The 15,589-nt window shown below is 49.3% G+C and overlaps 1 protein-coding gene across 2 annotated transcripts in view; it reads right to left on the bottom strand.

Moving 5' to 3' along the window:
* Positions 1 to 6,757, bottom strand: part of KHDRBS3 (KH RNA binding domain containing, signal transduction associated 3) — a 162,945-nt gene extending 156,188 nt beyond the window's left edge. For both annotated transcript variants that reach the window (XR_014017832.1, XM_081258933.1), the window contains exon 1: positions 6,570 to 6,757. Coding sequence is in view for 1 of the 2 variants with exons in the window: in XM_081258933.1 (XP_081115059.1) it covers positions 6,570 to 6,657 (88 nt within the window). In the remaining variant the exon portion in view is untranslated. The remainder of the gene's footprint in view (positions 1 to 6,569) is intronic.
* Between the last annotated feature and the right edge of the window lie 8,832 nt (positions 6,758 to 15,589).

The following is a 15,589-nucleotide window of genomic DNA, read 5'->3' as shown; positions in this document are numbered from 1 at the left end:
TACATAAAGCATCTAACCCAGAAAAGGTTCTTGATTAACAGTAACTATGATTATTAACAATTGCAATCAAGTATATTCAAACACCGCCCTCCTTCAGAAGGCCAAAACCATTATCTGCGGGAATACGTTCTTGTATGTTCTAGCACTTTTTTTTCCTTTTATGAGCCTATTTTTAGAAGATGGAGAATTTTTAAACATACCATAAACTGACTATAAATCCCTGATATACCAATTGTGTCTGTGATAGAGTATTAAATACCAATACAAGGAGCCCTGTGTCTCTGAGAGGTTCCTTCAAGAGACAAAGCTTTATCAAGAGATACTGATTAATTCTCAACACAGAAAGTTTTCTATTTTCTCCTTGACTACTGAAATACACATAGTTAAAAATCCTTACCTTGAATGCTTACTGAACACTGCAAAGTACTGCCGGAGAACACAGGAAAAAAAGGAGCTTGCCTTCTTTGGTAAAACACATTTTCAGGAACCTCTTTTAAAAATTCATCATCACAAATGGAAATTCCTAACTGGCTTCTACTACAATGAAACTCTTACCTAAAAACAAACAACAATGTTGGGTTCCACCCCTTTGCCTCTTAAAGTATCCTATCAAAACACTGCAGACTTGATTTAAAAGTTCAGCCTGGCTACTTAAAGCTGCATACCTAGACTGGGCAAGTTACTTTACCCTTTTGAGCCTCAGATGCCTCACTGGAAAAAATAAAGGAGGCGGGCAGGGGATAAAACCACCTACCTTGCAAGATCTTGTGGGGATGAGAGACACTGCATAGGAAGCACCTGGCACAGAGGCCCTCAATTTGGCAGCTTTTATTAGAATCATTATTCCAATGCTAAGGAACACTCTACTTCTACTTTTTGATGAAACATAAAAACCATTCCATCTCCACTCACGGGGAAGGATGACAACAAGCAAAGGGTCTTGTGAGATCCAAGTTGCTGCTGGCATTCCATCTGTGACCCCAATTGCTCCTTGGGCTTTGGGTGTCTATCTGGCATCTGAGATTGAAGATTAACTCCTTCAGGTAAGAAGGTTTCTTCGGCAAGTGATGAGGGCCTCCAAATTTCTGGTTTAATCCTGTCATAAGAAATCTCATTAGGAGTTTAGGGAAGGAGAGCTAATTGTATTACAGTGCACTGGCTAACAAGTTCCTCAAGGAAGAATAAAAGTAAATAAGCATCTGATTCAAAGCAGACCTGATAACATCTCATTACCTCCTGAGAAGGATCCCTACTGTTCCACCACGAGTACAGAGCCCTGGGATGTTCTGCTTGTTTAACACTGCATTTCACTTAGAACTTCCTTTCATTTCTGTCTGCAGAGGTGTTGGTGACTTCCTCCTACCCCCAACTCAGGGGCTCTAAAGTGGTAAAGAGCCAAGCCTTTAATGACTGCCAAACTCCAAATATACTTTCCAACTCTTCTACCGTTATGAGAATTAAAACACTGAAACGAAGACTGGAGTTTGCCAGGGATACGTACCAAGGATTATATGAGGTGCTGCAGACGCCAAGACATGTTAAGACCAAGCCCCGCCTCCCAAGCACCCCACTCTCTCCCAGGGAAGACAAAGAGATCCAATCAGTACAGTGTGATGACTATAACCTCATCAGAGACTTAGGCGGTGGCTGCTTCGGGACCAGAAAATAGGCGCTCTGACCCATTTGGGGGGGAGGAGATACCTACAGCAGAAATTGGAAGGATAAAGTATAACGACAGATGCTACATAACCCATCTTTTAATTCCGGCACAGGCTAGGGAGAAAAGAACAAACTGCGCCTAAGAGGCCAGAGTCTGAATCCCCCTTCTGTCATTACTAACGGTACCCTCAGAGCTTGACCCTTTATATGTCCAAGGGTCAGTGTGAAGAACAGTGTAAAGAACAATGGGCTTGGAGAAGGACAAAGCCTGAACCTCCACCTGGACATTTTGTAAGTGTGTCACTCGGGGTGACTCAACTTTATTGTTGGAGTCTTGGTTTCTACAAGTGAAATATTAGGCTAATAGCCTCTACATTTCTGGGCTGTTCCCAGTATTGAGATTATAGACCTAACCGGGCACAGAGAAGCACCTCGAAAATGTTCCTAGACTGAGAGTCAAATCTAAACTGCCTGTCACTAAATGTTTCAAAAGAAGAGCTGAAGGCTAATAAGACCTTCCTTAGGAAAGGAGAGGGCATCTATAAACTTAAAACTCACTCTCCGTCGAATGCAGGGACGGCAGACGCTCCTCAAGAGCAGAGACCGTTGTCCCCTCTCCACCTTCAGGACCAGCACAAATGCCCCGCGAGGCAGGTTCTCAGTAAACCCCTACTAAGGTCCAGACACCAAAACACGGTAACTGACAATCACTGGATCCCTTTGAAGCATAACACACTATAAAAAATTCAGAAATGGCTTATCGAAAAGTGTGAGTCATGCATCCATTTTCTTACAAAAAACAAAACCTGATAACCCTAAGGAAAACTATTAAAAACTTAAATAACCACATCCTTCTCTGGATAAAGCAGAGAATCACACACTATGGCATGAAGGCACCACAGCTAAATATAACTCTGTAATTTTCATTCTCATTCTTCTCTCTTATTTTAAATGCCTGACAACACGCCAGCGATCAAAAAAATTGACAAAAAGGATCCCCCAAAATGAAACTCTTAAGCCATTGAGTTTTGTTGAACAAAGAGATGCACTTAAGGCAAAATAATGATCCTTCCTTTATACATGTTGACCCCTCACACATATCCTGAGTAATGCTAAGAGTCCTATTATTAGAGAAATTTGTGTAATATGAAAAACACTTATTTATCTCGACATGAATAGACCACCATAATCTGGAATCCTTTGCTCCACTTCCTCTTGTAACCAACCACTAAATATAACTTGGCAGTGAACCAGCCACCAATCCATATATTACATCAGATAATTAAAAAGACAGGGTTATGCAATCTTACTTAATGGTTACTTGGCTTGGATTGAAAAACATCCAAAGCAATACCAGAGAACTGGATTAAATTATAAGCGTAAGACATTTCCGAAGATGTTTTTTAGTAAGAGTCAGCACATCCCCTACTAGCAAATATAATATAAAACATGCAATGCTACTTTCCTCTCCAATTAACCTCCTTGGCAAGAAACTGCAATGTCAACTCACTCTATAGGCAGTGGTGTTTGGGGGGAGGCGGAGGGGCGATTTAAAAAAGTCTATTAAAAAAAAAGTCTATTTTATTTGATTCGGTTTAACATCAAGTAAACATTACCCGTTACTATTGGCAAAGAAACAAAAGCATTCGACATTTGAGGGGTGGGGGGAAGGAAAATCAGTTATCCTGAGAAAACAGAAATAAAAGTCAGGATCTAATGTCCACTACGAAACACAAGCCTGGAAAGTGTAAAAGCCGACCTACGTTAGCAGAGAAGCATACATCTTGATGTGATCCCAGCTCAAGTTCTTACTTACGGATTATTAGGAAAAAAAGTAATTCAGCTAGGAAGTTGAACATGGTTACAAATGCTGAATTTTTTTTTAAAATGACCACACCTCATTTATCAACTGTTTCATTATCATAGTGTGTTGATTACTGAAGTCATATATTGGTCTCCAGAGAGCTTTAATTTAAAAATGCCCCTTGACCTGAGCACTAATATCCTGTTGGATAAATCTACCGTGAATGTTTGTTTCTTCAAAGAAGACCACTAGACAAGCACCGACAAAAACTTTTTAACAAAATCAACAGGAAGTCGACAGGAGTCGGCAGGAAACAAGCATATTAGTTACATCGATTTCTGCAGGTAAATTAGCACGTGTGAAGTGTTTCAGAGCCATCTTTTGGGGAAGGCATAAGTAGGGAGAACAAGGGCCTTATGAGACCAAACACCTGAGTTCAGATTAACCTATCTCAGTTACCTGCGAGCTCCCACAGCTGAGGTCCTCAGCTCCCTCCCCTGAAAAATGGAGACCTCAAAGGCTGCCTCACCAGCGTGCAAGTGTGAGAACACAAGTAGACAGCATGTGCCTGAAAGAGCCTCAGAAACTTTAGAACACTATGCAAACAAAGCTACTGTTAGCATTTGGAGATGTTAACCATCATGTCTTGTCTATTGCATGTCACTCCATAATAAAACAGAGGTGTGCACTGCGGACTCATCAGCACTGCACAAGTTAGTGCCCGAATTTGGAATCCAGTATCGAGATTCAGAATAACATCTGAAAAACCAGGTGCCTCCTTTAGATGCAAACAGTCAAAAATACAAGTAAAAAAGAATAAAAATGCTCTCAATAGTCACTCACAAGATGATTATCAGATTTAAAATCAGTTTCCTAATAGCCAATTCAGATTTAAGACACTATGTTTTAGAAATGCACTTGTAGTTCTGAAGTTACGTAACAGAGCGTAATTAATATTTTAAATGATAGGGTTCTGCATTCCAGACACCAGCCTGTGATTTAAGGGGAAAACATTTCAGTCTGAAATAATCTAAATTAACAGTAGTAAGAGCACCTGAGCAGTATCTTTCTTCCTCCACATATCTGTTCGATGTGAGAAGCGTACTTCTTAACAAGAACTACATTTTGGATGGAAAAGTAAGGTAATCCGGTTTAAGATCTTAAAAAAAACCACTAATGGCAACACTGTCCAAGATCTGTTTCAAATAACTGGAGGCAATTACCACATGTAAAAACACAGAAACCAAAAGAATTCTGAATGTATTAGAATGGATGTACTGCAGCAACCTGGCACAGAAAAACAATTCTGACTTTTAAAATAAAATAACTTACTACACTTTTGCTGAACTGCTTCCTTCATTGAGTACAACGTAACTTTGATTCAGCTTCTTTATTAAGAAAAGTGCACTCATTCTACAATCCAGAATATTTCTAACGCCAGTGATCTCACACAATGTACAAAGAAATATCTTTCAAGAGATGACAGCCCAGCAGGCGACAAAAGATATATGTAAATCACAAAGAGCGAGGAGTACAAATCTAACTGTAGGGCTGTTCGGAAGAGCATGGCGATAGAACTTAAAATTCTCTTACTTTAATGCATGCCCATTACTTCTTCACAAGCCCATGTTATTTAAGAAATAAAAACAAGCCTACAATTAAAATAAAATGGGGAAGCTCTGTGAACCAGTCTCCGTTCAACAAATTAAATATCAAGCTGAAATTCTTGGAGACAGTGAGTCTCCCCACCACCACCCGGAGTCAACAACACGCACACCCTACTCGGAAGAACTGGGGGCAACGCGCAAATACCGGAGGTCGCTGTTTTAAAATATAGATATCTATACACAAGCAGAATATGTCTGCCTCATCTTTCACTTCCAACAATAAAAGAGCCAGGGCCAGCATTAAGACCAGCAGACCCGCCTGAGGCAGAAAGCACAGACTATCAAGGCACAGTGAGTGATTCAGGCGAAAGGTAACAGATCCGACCAGATAATGTTTCTGCCATCACCCAGAGAAACAGCAGACCAGCGGCTCCCAAACCCAGCTTTCTCTGAGACACGTATTCCACATCCAGGAGGAATAAAGGGCTGCTCCCGGGAAGGCAGGCTTAATTTACCATCCATCCCAGAAGATTACTCAGGAAGCCTGATGAGGAACAAGCCTGGGAACACTGTCCTGGGCCCGCACGGCTCCAGACGCATTCCCCAGGGCTGCTCACACCCTGAGCTGGCCGGAGTAGTGCTAAGATGGCACAGGCAGCAGAGACTCCGCGGCTGGCGTTCCGAATCCCCAGCCAGCCCCCAAGGAGGGCGGCCCAGCCAGAGGCTCCCAAAGAGAGGACAGGCAAGCCAAGAAGCGGGCCCCGGTGTGGGCCTCTTCTCCCCTAATGGCCCTCGAGGGCCAGCCTGCAAGGCTTGGCATGAGCTGCCCACCCCCAGGGAGGGCGGCTAGAGCCTGGACCCGGGACAAAGAGGGGATGCGACAGGAGACGGGTCTCTGCCACTGGGACCGCTGACCCTGCTCCTCCAGAGTGCTTGGGGTCTGACCCCAAACCTCCTCCAAAGGTCCTCAAACTTCACCAACAATCCAAGCACCTGCTCCCTTCACCTCTTCTGCATTCGATCCCCTCAAATCCTTCCATTTCCCTCCAGCTTGCTCCAGTTCCTTCCCTCCAGACAAGCCAAACGCACTAGTTCCCCGAGTCCCCCGCCCCACTCTCCCCCTCCAATGAGATCATTCAACCCCGCCCCGACGAAGCCCCCAGATGTTCGCCGTCCCCCACCCAGAAGTTTCCCTTGGGTACCCTCGAGGCCCCAAAGGTTTCCTTCAAGTCCTAGCCAAACGCCTCAGCCTCCTTCCTTCCCGAGTCTCCCCAACGCGCACACACACCTCGGCGCTCCCCAGGTGTCCGGTACGCTCCCAGGTCTCTACCCGAACGCCCCCAGGCTGCGACCTGGGTCCCCTCCAGTCGCCCCGAGGGCGACGGCCAGCCAGCCCCACGCTCCCGCCTTGCCCCCCCGGTCCCGACCCTCCGGTCCCTGGCCCCCTGGCCCACCGCTCCCGGGTCTCCAACGGCCGCGGGCGCCAGTAACGCCCCTACCTTGGTTCACCAGCCGCAGGGCGTGCGTGAAGGAGGGGTCCAGGGAGTCCTTCTCCGCCATCAGCTCCGGCAGGTACTTCTCCTCCATGCTCGCCGGCCGCCCGGGCCCGGGACGCGGACTCGAGGCGGGCGGGCAGCGCCGGCCACGCAACCCCCGACCCCGCCCACGCCCTAGCGGCGCGGAACCCGGGCCGGACGCCGCGGCCGAGGCGCGGCGGAGCCAAGCCGGGCGGTCGGCCTGGCGGCGGCGACGACGGCGGCGGCGACGGCGGCGCCGCGAGGCGGGAAGCGGCCGCGCAGCCCCGGTCCCCAGGCGGTGGCCGCCGACTGCCCCGCGCTGGCGGCCACTGCCTCCCGGACGCGGCCCCCGCGCTCCCGCCACGGGACGGCGTGGTCAGGCGGGCCCTCCTGCCCGGCCGGCGGCACACTCTGCGAGCCTGAGGCAGTCCCAGGCGAACCCAGCCAGCTGGCGCCAGCGCCGAGCTCAGCCACCACCCGCACGCCGCACGCCGCCCCGCGTTCTCCGAGCGGCCCCGCCGAGCGCCCGGCCCCGCCCTCCGCGCCCCGCCCGCCGCGCCTGCGCGCTGCGCCCGCGCCCCGCCGCCCGCCGCGGCGCGCCGCCAGGGGGGGCCGCTACCGGCTGCGCGGACGGGCCGGGAAGGGGCCTCCCGGCGCCTCCTGCTCGCCCCGCGCTCGCCCACGGTGCGCGGGGAGCCCCACGGGTCGGCTACCGCATGGCCAGACGCAGAGACCGGGAAACTGAGGCCCCGAGAGGTGAAGCGGCTCGCCCAAGGTCACCCAGCGAGCTTTTACGGCAGGAGGGCTGCGCGCTCGGCCCCCTGGTCGGGTCAGGGGCCGGGCGGGGAGAGAGGACGCCGAGCAGCGCCCGCGCTCGGCGCAGCGGGCTCTGGGGAAAGGCGGAGGGGCGAGCCGCCCTGCTCTTTAAGCTCCCTGGACTTTCCTAACTTATCTCGCGTTGCTGTCCCCTCCTATGTGCTAGAAAATAACGTGGGCACGCCGTCCTCCCTTGGCGCCTCCCGCGCTCAGCGCCGACCCCCGAGACCCTCGGTACCGAGGTCGATTACTTAAAAGCGCGTGCCCTTCAGGTCGGCCTTGTCATCCCGACTTGCCGCCGGGTAGTCATTCTCTTCGCGCAGAAAGCCTGCTGTGCCCGGATGCAGAGGAGGGAGCTGCGCCCCAGGCCCGTCCCCTGGACACACGTGGGTGCTGATGTCCTCCGACCATACACGCTCCGACCCCCATCCCCGATAAATCCTCCATCAGGCCGTTTTCAGATTTCCCGTGTAGAGTCAGTGTCCCCCAGCAGGCCAAAGACTCCGCATCTGTGCTGCCTTTGCCCCCCCAAACCCCCACTTCAAGTCCTGACCTCAACGTAACTGTCCCTGGTCAGCCTTCCCGGACTTCCCCAGCAAAGCTGGTTACTGTTCTGTGTCCCACCAGCGCTGAGCAAGCCTCGCTCTCAGAGAGCTGTAACTCTGTTTTCATCAGACCACGAGCATCTCAGGGACAGGGCTAGAGTTTTGTTTTATGGGTAAAGTTCCCAGCGCTTAGTGCACTAGGACAGATGGAGAGGCACCAGAAATATCTGATGAAGGAATAAGCCATGGGCATGCCACTCCTCCGGGAGTGAATCTTCCTCCCAGCCCCCCAGGCAACCGCCTGTACTCCTGATATAAACAGAGGCAGCTCTACACCCAAAGATGCTGGGAGTGGAAATCAAATCAGAGGCAGCTCTACACCCAAAGATGCTAGGAGTGGAAATCAAGGAGCTCTAAGCTGCCCCTAAGTCCCAGCCGGACTTCCCTCATTCTTAAGCTCCACCCCTAGACAGGCCTGGCTCCAGGTGAGGTGCCATTTCAGAGTCCCCAGTAAGAATCTTCTTCACGTCTTTCTTTGGGCTAAACTTGCAAGAGCCAGTCAGCTGAGGCAGTTAAATGTGTGGCCTCTGGGACCAGACAGCCTGCATTTAGAATCATGGCTTAGCTGCTCACTAGCTGTGTTATCTTGGGCAAGTTACTTCACCTCTTGATTTCCTCATCTGTAAAGTGGAAATGATAATAGAACCTATTTCCTAAGAGAACTGTGAGGATTAAGCATATCAACTCTCAATGAAATCCCCAGTCTCCAGCACATAGAAAGTGCTTAGTTGTTCTTTGTTGAGTTTTTCCCCTATGCATGGCTGCTCTCCGGGTTTTCTGAACCAGCTTTAGCTCCTGGGGGCACCTGCATCGCCCCAGCAGACTAGGTGAAGGACCTGGGACCACACATCTCTGTTTTGGACCAGGAGCCCAGAGTGTAGCTGGGCAGACACTCTGCAGTCCCAGACCTTCCGGGACCGACTGTGCACCCTCAGTCAAATAACCTGTCTGAGCTTCGGAGCCCACCTCTCCAAAACCCATCTTATGCCGGCAGTCCTGGAGGGCAGTTGGAAGGATTTGAGGGGAAATGTTTTCTCCCTTAACATTAGAGTGGAATGCACAGACCTCTGGCTTCCATGCCTTACAACCCAGGGTTTACATTCTAGGGTGTGATTCCCTGGCAGCCACTTTCCGAGGGAGGAAGGGAGGAGGAGAGAGTCTGGGACCCGTAAGGGTGACCAGATGCTCAGCTGCCCCCCTCACCACTTGGTCTAAGACTCTCCTTTCCATTCCAGCCTTCTGCCCCGGTGACAGCCCAGCCCTGGAGCAGTTGCTTTTTTTATTAAGCATTTACTACGTGCCAGGTGGGAGGCCAGGGGCTTTGTACCCACTACTTTCAGTTCTCTCAACACCCTGTAGGGAAGATATGTTTATCAGCACTTACAAATGAGGACACCAAGGCTTAGAGCAGTTTAATACCTTGCTTAAGTGCCACCACTGTCAGCAAGGGATCCCAGGCCCACGGGACTCCAAAGCCTCCTCTGCCTGCCCTCCCTGTCTTGCCCTCCCAGGTAGCAGTCTGGAACACCCCACCCCTCCTGCATCCACAGAGTTGGCAGACATGTCTCGCCGGCAGCTGGGGAGGAGGGCTGTACACCGGGAAGCTGACAGCAAAGCACTGAATCTTCTCCTCCGGCCCCTCCTTCTCACAGAACCTTCCAAGAGGGCAGGTGCCCAGCACCGCAAGTATCCATGTGGGACTCTCCAGGGAGAAAGGAGACAAATGTCTTTGTGAGATGCTCATGAAATTATCCCCAGCCACCAACCTGGCCAAGCTGTTGGCTGCGGGGCACCTCCACGCCTTACTGACCAGACTCTGCTGGTCTTCCTGAGATGGCCATCCTGCAGGCACTAACCCTCTGATCCCTTTGAAGATGAGAAAATCGGGTCTTGGGAAAGGTCGTGGATTTTCTTCAAGCAACTATAGGTAGTGCTCCAACTCAGGTCTAATGACTGCCGGGCCAGACAGAGATCTCTCCAGGCTCACACCAGGACTCGCTGAGCACAGGCTTGGTGCACGCACCACTCTGGGTACAAAGGACTAGCCGTGCACAAAACAGACTTCTCCAAAGCCACTTCAAGCCAGAGGCACTGGGCCACTTACTCCACCTGCATGGTTTGTGTCTGCCCTGGACCGGAGGCCCAAAGCTGCAGTAAGAAACTCCAGCTGCCCTTTCGCCTCACATCCACAAGTCAGGAGACAACCTCTCAGCGTCAGAGACAGAGGGGCACTTCCCAAGTCAACCTTGCTAGGTGTCACTGGGCCACCTCAGGCACTGCAGTGCTCCCACGGCAAGCCCCTCCATCTCCAGCCAGCCACCACATGGCAGCGTGTGCCAGAATCCCCGCCTGTCACCCTCACCACCACCACGCCCACCTCTGGAGAAAGATGGCCAACACTTCCCCGGCCTCTGGGACACTAACAGCAGTGGGTCAGACACAGCCAGAGAAACTCCATGTCATCAGAGGATAACAAACGTGAAGAGAGTCTCTGAGGTCACTGTCACGTTCGTACTGAATTGCTGCTCACACTACAAGCTTCCTATTCCTTTTGTTTAAAAAAGGTGAATCCGATCCCAGTTACCACGAGACCCGGCAGTGCCATGGGTGATGGTGTCCAAATCTGACTGGCCTGAGGGCCAGAGAGACCTCGACTTGGCCCCCGGTTCTCCTGCTTACTAGCTGTGTGATCTTGAGCCAACTACTTGACGTCTCTGAGCACAGGGAGAGGAAATACCAACCTCCCAGGATTCTGCGAGGTTTCAACTGAAGCATTAAGCTTGTCATATGCACTGATGGCATTTAAAGCGTGTTGAGCCTCACTCCTCTACGCTCCACCAGCATGTAAGCAGTTAAGTGCTCCCGTTCACACTTAACACAGGCGGACTGCTCTTGCCAGCACGCTGTCCTCGGAGCCTGCTCACCTCCACAGCCCCAGTGCCCAGCCGGGCGGTCAGTTCACAGCCAGTACTCAACACTCGTTCAAGTCCACTTCTCCTGAAATGCAGTCCCCCAACAGCACCGCTTCCCAGCGGCCAGAGATAAATGAGTTTGTCGTGTAAGACAAGCACCAGAACATGGCACAGCCTTACCTAGAAATCAGTCATTCATGTGTCAGGGAGAAAGGCACCACAAATGTGCACTGTGATCCGGGCTCCAGTCAGCTACCGCAGGAAATGCATTTTCAAACCTTAAGAATGACTGAAAAGGCTTAGCACACATGCAGGAGGGCACAGAGAAACTCTTCAAAGTCGGGAGCCTTTGCAAAGTTCAAAGTCCATCCATAAATCAGGCACGCCTTCACCGAGGACTGGCTAGTCTGTTGGTGGCTCTCTCCTTTATTCAACCAACCTTCCATAACCTCCTGCATTCAAGATACAGAAATACAGCTAGAAGGAACCACAGAGATGTGCTAGGTCACAAGTCACCAGTTTTTAGAGATGAAGAAACAGTTGCTCAGAACATTTAAGTGACCCAAACGTATTGGGGGGACACACACACACACACACACACACACACACACACACACACTCTCTCTCTCTCTCTCTCCCTCCCTCCCTCCCTCCCTCCCTCTCTCTCTCTCTCTCTCTCTCTCTCTCCCTCCCTCCCTCCCTCCCTCCCTCCCTCCCTCCCTCTCTCTCTCTCTCTCTCTCTCTCTCTCTCTCTCTCTCTCCAGCCATGTCTAAGGATGAATGGGATCAAACCTCTCAGCCCAGTCACTCACGTACCTGAAGACTCCTATCCTTTCTCTGTATCCATGTTCCCTACAAGCCTGTCTCCTTCTCTTGCTAGTTGGTGGATAGAAAATCCAGTTCCTCCAGCGGCTAGAGTCCAGCCACTTTCTTCTTTCTCCAGGAAGGGAGCCATCCTGGTACTTTGTTGCAGGAGCTAATAAAACCACAGATATTGCGCAGGCGCCCCCTAGTGGCTAAGTGTGAAAGCACATGCCCCCCAAAGTTTGTGTTGAACCAGATTGACAACCCCCCATTGAACCTGGTCTCCACCGAAAGGGAACCTCACATAGGATTTTAATTCGTTCCCGGCAAAGGGGACAGAGAAGTGTGATCTTAGGTGAAAGAGAGTGAGAAAGGTAGGAGGTAAAGAACAAGGGGAAAGGAGAGGGGAAAAGAGAGAAAAAGAAGATGAAGAGAACAAAAAGAAAAAAGAGAAAGCAAAAGACACATAGAATAGGAGACGGAGCAAGAGAATAAGGAAGGCTTAAAGGAGGGACGTTTCTCTGTGCTCAGCCTTTCTCTATTTCGAAGATAAACACTCAGGAAAATAGTAATGGAAAATAAGAATTGACACGCCCAGGGTCAGTTGGCTGCCCTGTGGCACCATCCGGCGGGGGCAGCGGAGCCAGGGAGAAGGGACAGGGACAGTGTCGTTGACCCCATCACAGCCTGACTTGGGAATCTTTTCAAGATCCAAGTCTTTCTCTGTCTCTATTTTGGAGCTTGTAAAAGGTGCGCTAATAGCAGCTGTTCTCTTCCTGTTTTATTGAGATCCGATGAGAACAGTAAAGATTTGCAGAGAAAACCCCAGAAAGTGCTCTGAAAAACTCCCAGATATAACCATCACAGAAGTGTGTTTTATTGTTTTCCTCTATGCAACAGCAGCCCTCTATCCTCTACTTCCTGGACCAAAAGTGTGATATGTGATGCTGGACTGCCAAAGCACTTGCTGTATTTCAACAATGCATCAAGTTATCACGACCTCTGGTGCTTTATAAGATGCCATGATTTGAAAGGCGCTGTTGAAATGTAAAACATTACTGCCACAGTAGTAAAAAGATCTATGTCCGTCTCCTAACCCACTCTTTCTTCTCAGTATGCGTAGAGATACACGCAAAACAATTCCGTCCACATTAGCAGAATACTTTGCAGTAAAACTGCACATGTCTGAGTTCGGCAAAGTGATCACAAAACAAAATATTTTTGGAAGTGTCAAGGTACCTTTAGTGTCCAAACAGCTACCAAGGGGGTGATGACATTTTTAGAGTCCACTGCAAAAGTAGACACATCCTGGTCTCATATAAAAATGCCAGCTTGTGTTTGTATTTTTCTGTAGCTAAAAAATGGAGAGACAATCTTATCAAAAAATGGCTGTGGCAGAAAAACAGGCATGAAGTTGTATACTCATGTACATTGAATTACACGAGAAAACATCTCTTCTCAAAACAAATGTGGACTTTTGTCAGTATCCCCTCTGCAGACTTCCTAAGTGTCTCTGGATGTTTTTCTTTGGGTTCTGTGTAACATGGCACTAGCCTTCCCACAAATCTCATCCCTCATTGCTACCCTGCCTGGGTTTCTACCGGGGTCATACGGCACACCTCAAAATCTCTTATTTGCGCTTGATAGGGGAGGGGAGTCGGGTGCCAGGTGTACTCAGGCAATCTTGCTGGACTTGATCCAGCCTCGGATGGCCGCTGGCATGTGGGGACGTTCCAGCTTCCTCTGTCAGATCTTATCCTGGTGATTAATTTTCTCCTGGTCCTCCTAGCCACACTCACTGGTAACACGTCTGCCAGCCTGCAGCAACTTCGATGTACAAACCACAGTGATCCATGCCCAGTTCGACCTGGTAAGTTACCCTTGAGCAGGTAATGGTTGGAGCCACCAGCTGAGAAGCCAAACAGAGGCTTGGGCCTGCCACTACTCAGCTGGGCGCTCTGGGCAAAGCTGCCTCTTCCAGCCTCTGTTTCCCCACTTGTAAAATGAAGGGAATACCTCTCGTCACAAAGAGTTCCTTTAGGATCTCCTTGAGATAAATGTACATAAAGCGCTTAGCAGAGAGCTGGCACTCAATGGGCACAGAATGGATGGAAGAGCCGTAGAGCGGAAATATAACATGAGCCACAGGCATAACTGTAGATTTCCTAGCAGCCACATTAGCAAAGTGAAAAGAGACAGGTGGGATTTATTTTAATAAGACGGTTTAACCATACATATCCAGAATACTATTTCAACATGTAATCAATAATTTTTAAGATATTAATGAGATATTTTACATTGACATTTTTTATACTATGAAAACGTGTGTATTTGCACCTACAGCACATCTCAATCCAGAAGCAAAATTTTCAGCAGTTAAAGTAAAATGTGGTCCTACATTTTAATGGAGAGTTGTGTTTAATGGAAAAATATTTAACACTGCTTGCATTTTAAAATTCAAATTCAATTAATTAAAATTAAATAACATTAACACTGGTCCTTCATAATGCTAGCCTTAATTCATGTGCTTGTTAGCCACATGTGACTAGTAGCTATGGTGTCAGGCAGTGCAGATCAGAGGAAGGGATTCAGGGGCATGGAATAGAAAACGCAGCTGTCAACTGCTTAACCAAAGAGATGTGTCCTGGTCTCACCCCACGTGAAGCCTAAAATAGGCCGCCTGGGGCTGGTGCAGTGGCTACAAAATGTCATCAGTGAGCCAGGCTCCTTCAGTCTTTCTGCTCCACCCACCTTAGGGTGGCAGGACGGGTTATTCCCATGACACCCTGGGCATCTGACTTCACTCCAGGCAGGGAAAAGGGGGGAGCAAAGGGGCTAAAGGGAAAAGGACCATCACCTGTCGAGTCTGCTCAGCTGTTAAGGAGTTTTCTTGGAAGCCCTAACTAATGGCTTTTGCTTAAGTGTCATTAACCAGAACTGTTTCACACACAGACACCCTTATCTGCACAGGGCAGAGCTGGTAAACATGGTGTTTTACCTGGGCACACTGGCACCTCCAACAAAAGTGGAGTTCCTCAGTAAGGAATAGGGGACAGTGGATATTTGGTAGGCATTTGACAGCCTCTACCCGAAGTGGCACCTGCAATTATTATTACTCATGCCACCAGACTCCAAGGGGCACTCACAAAGAATCCTTAAAGAAAGAAAATAATAGAGTTGTGGTTTTTTTTTGTTTTTTTGCTGAATAAAGAAAACAGAAACACCCTTACTGCATCACATCTTAGAATGCAGCTGGGTAAGGTCCAGGGAATCCAGATAGACAGGGCAGGGAAGGCGGGAGGACTGGCCGCTTCCCTGGGTGGGCAGACCGAGGGGTGGCGTGGGCAGAAAACAACTCCTTTGTGCAGGTGAGGCAGATGCTACAGCTCAAGAGAGTGTTGGAAGGACATGTGCCCTAAGCAACCGGGAGGGTCACTTTATGGAAAGCAAGTGTAGTTCCTGTTGAGGGTCCCTCCTCACGGACACTAAAGGTGCTCCTGTGGGCTCAGCTGCAGCTTGGAGGGCTTCCTTGGGAAGCTGAATTCCTATCCCCTGGACTCTGCACTACACCCCTGCTCATCGCTGAGCAGGAAAAGATACACTACCAACCTCAATGTCACCGAGGTGATGACCTCGTTTGTTCTCGGAGAGTTACTTAAAAGCTAAGCCTCCCTTTCATCCTAAAATGGGGGCAATAATAGGACCACTCAATAGTCCAGTTGTGAGGATGAAATGAGCTAATGCATTCAAAATGCTTAGCTCAGCCCTTACCACATAGAAAGTGCTCAATAAATTATTATTCTGAGTTTTCTCTTATCATGCTAGAGTGAGTTTTGTGTTTCCTTTTGTCCACCCTATCATTTTG

The sequence above is a fragment of the Mesoplodon bidens genome, assembly GCF_964165515.1.
Source record: "Mesoplodon bidens genome assembly, chromosome: 16".
Lineage (NCBI taxonomy): Eukaryota > Metazoa > Chordata > Mammalia > Artiodactyla > Ziphiidae > Mesoplodon > Mesoplodon bidens.
Note: the sequence above shows the minus strand (reverse complement) of the source record. Positions and strands in the feature narration are given on the sequence as shown.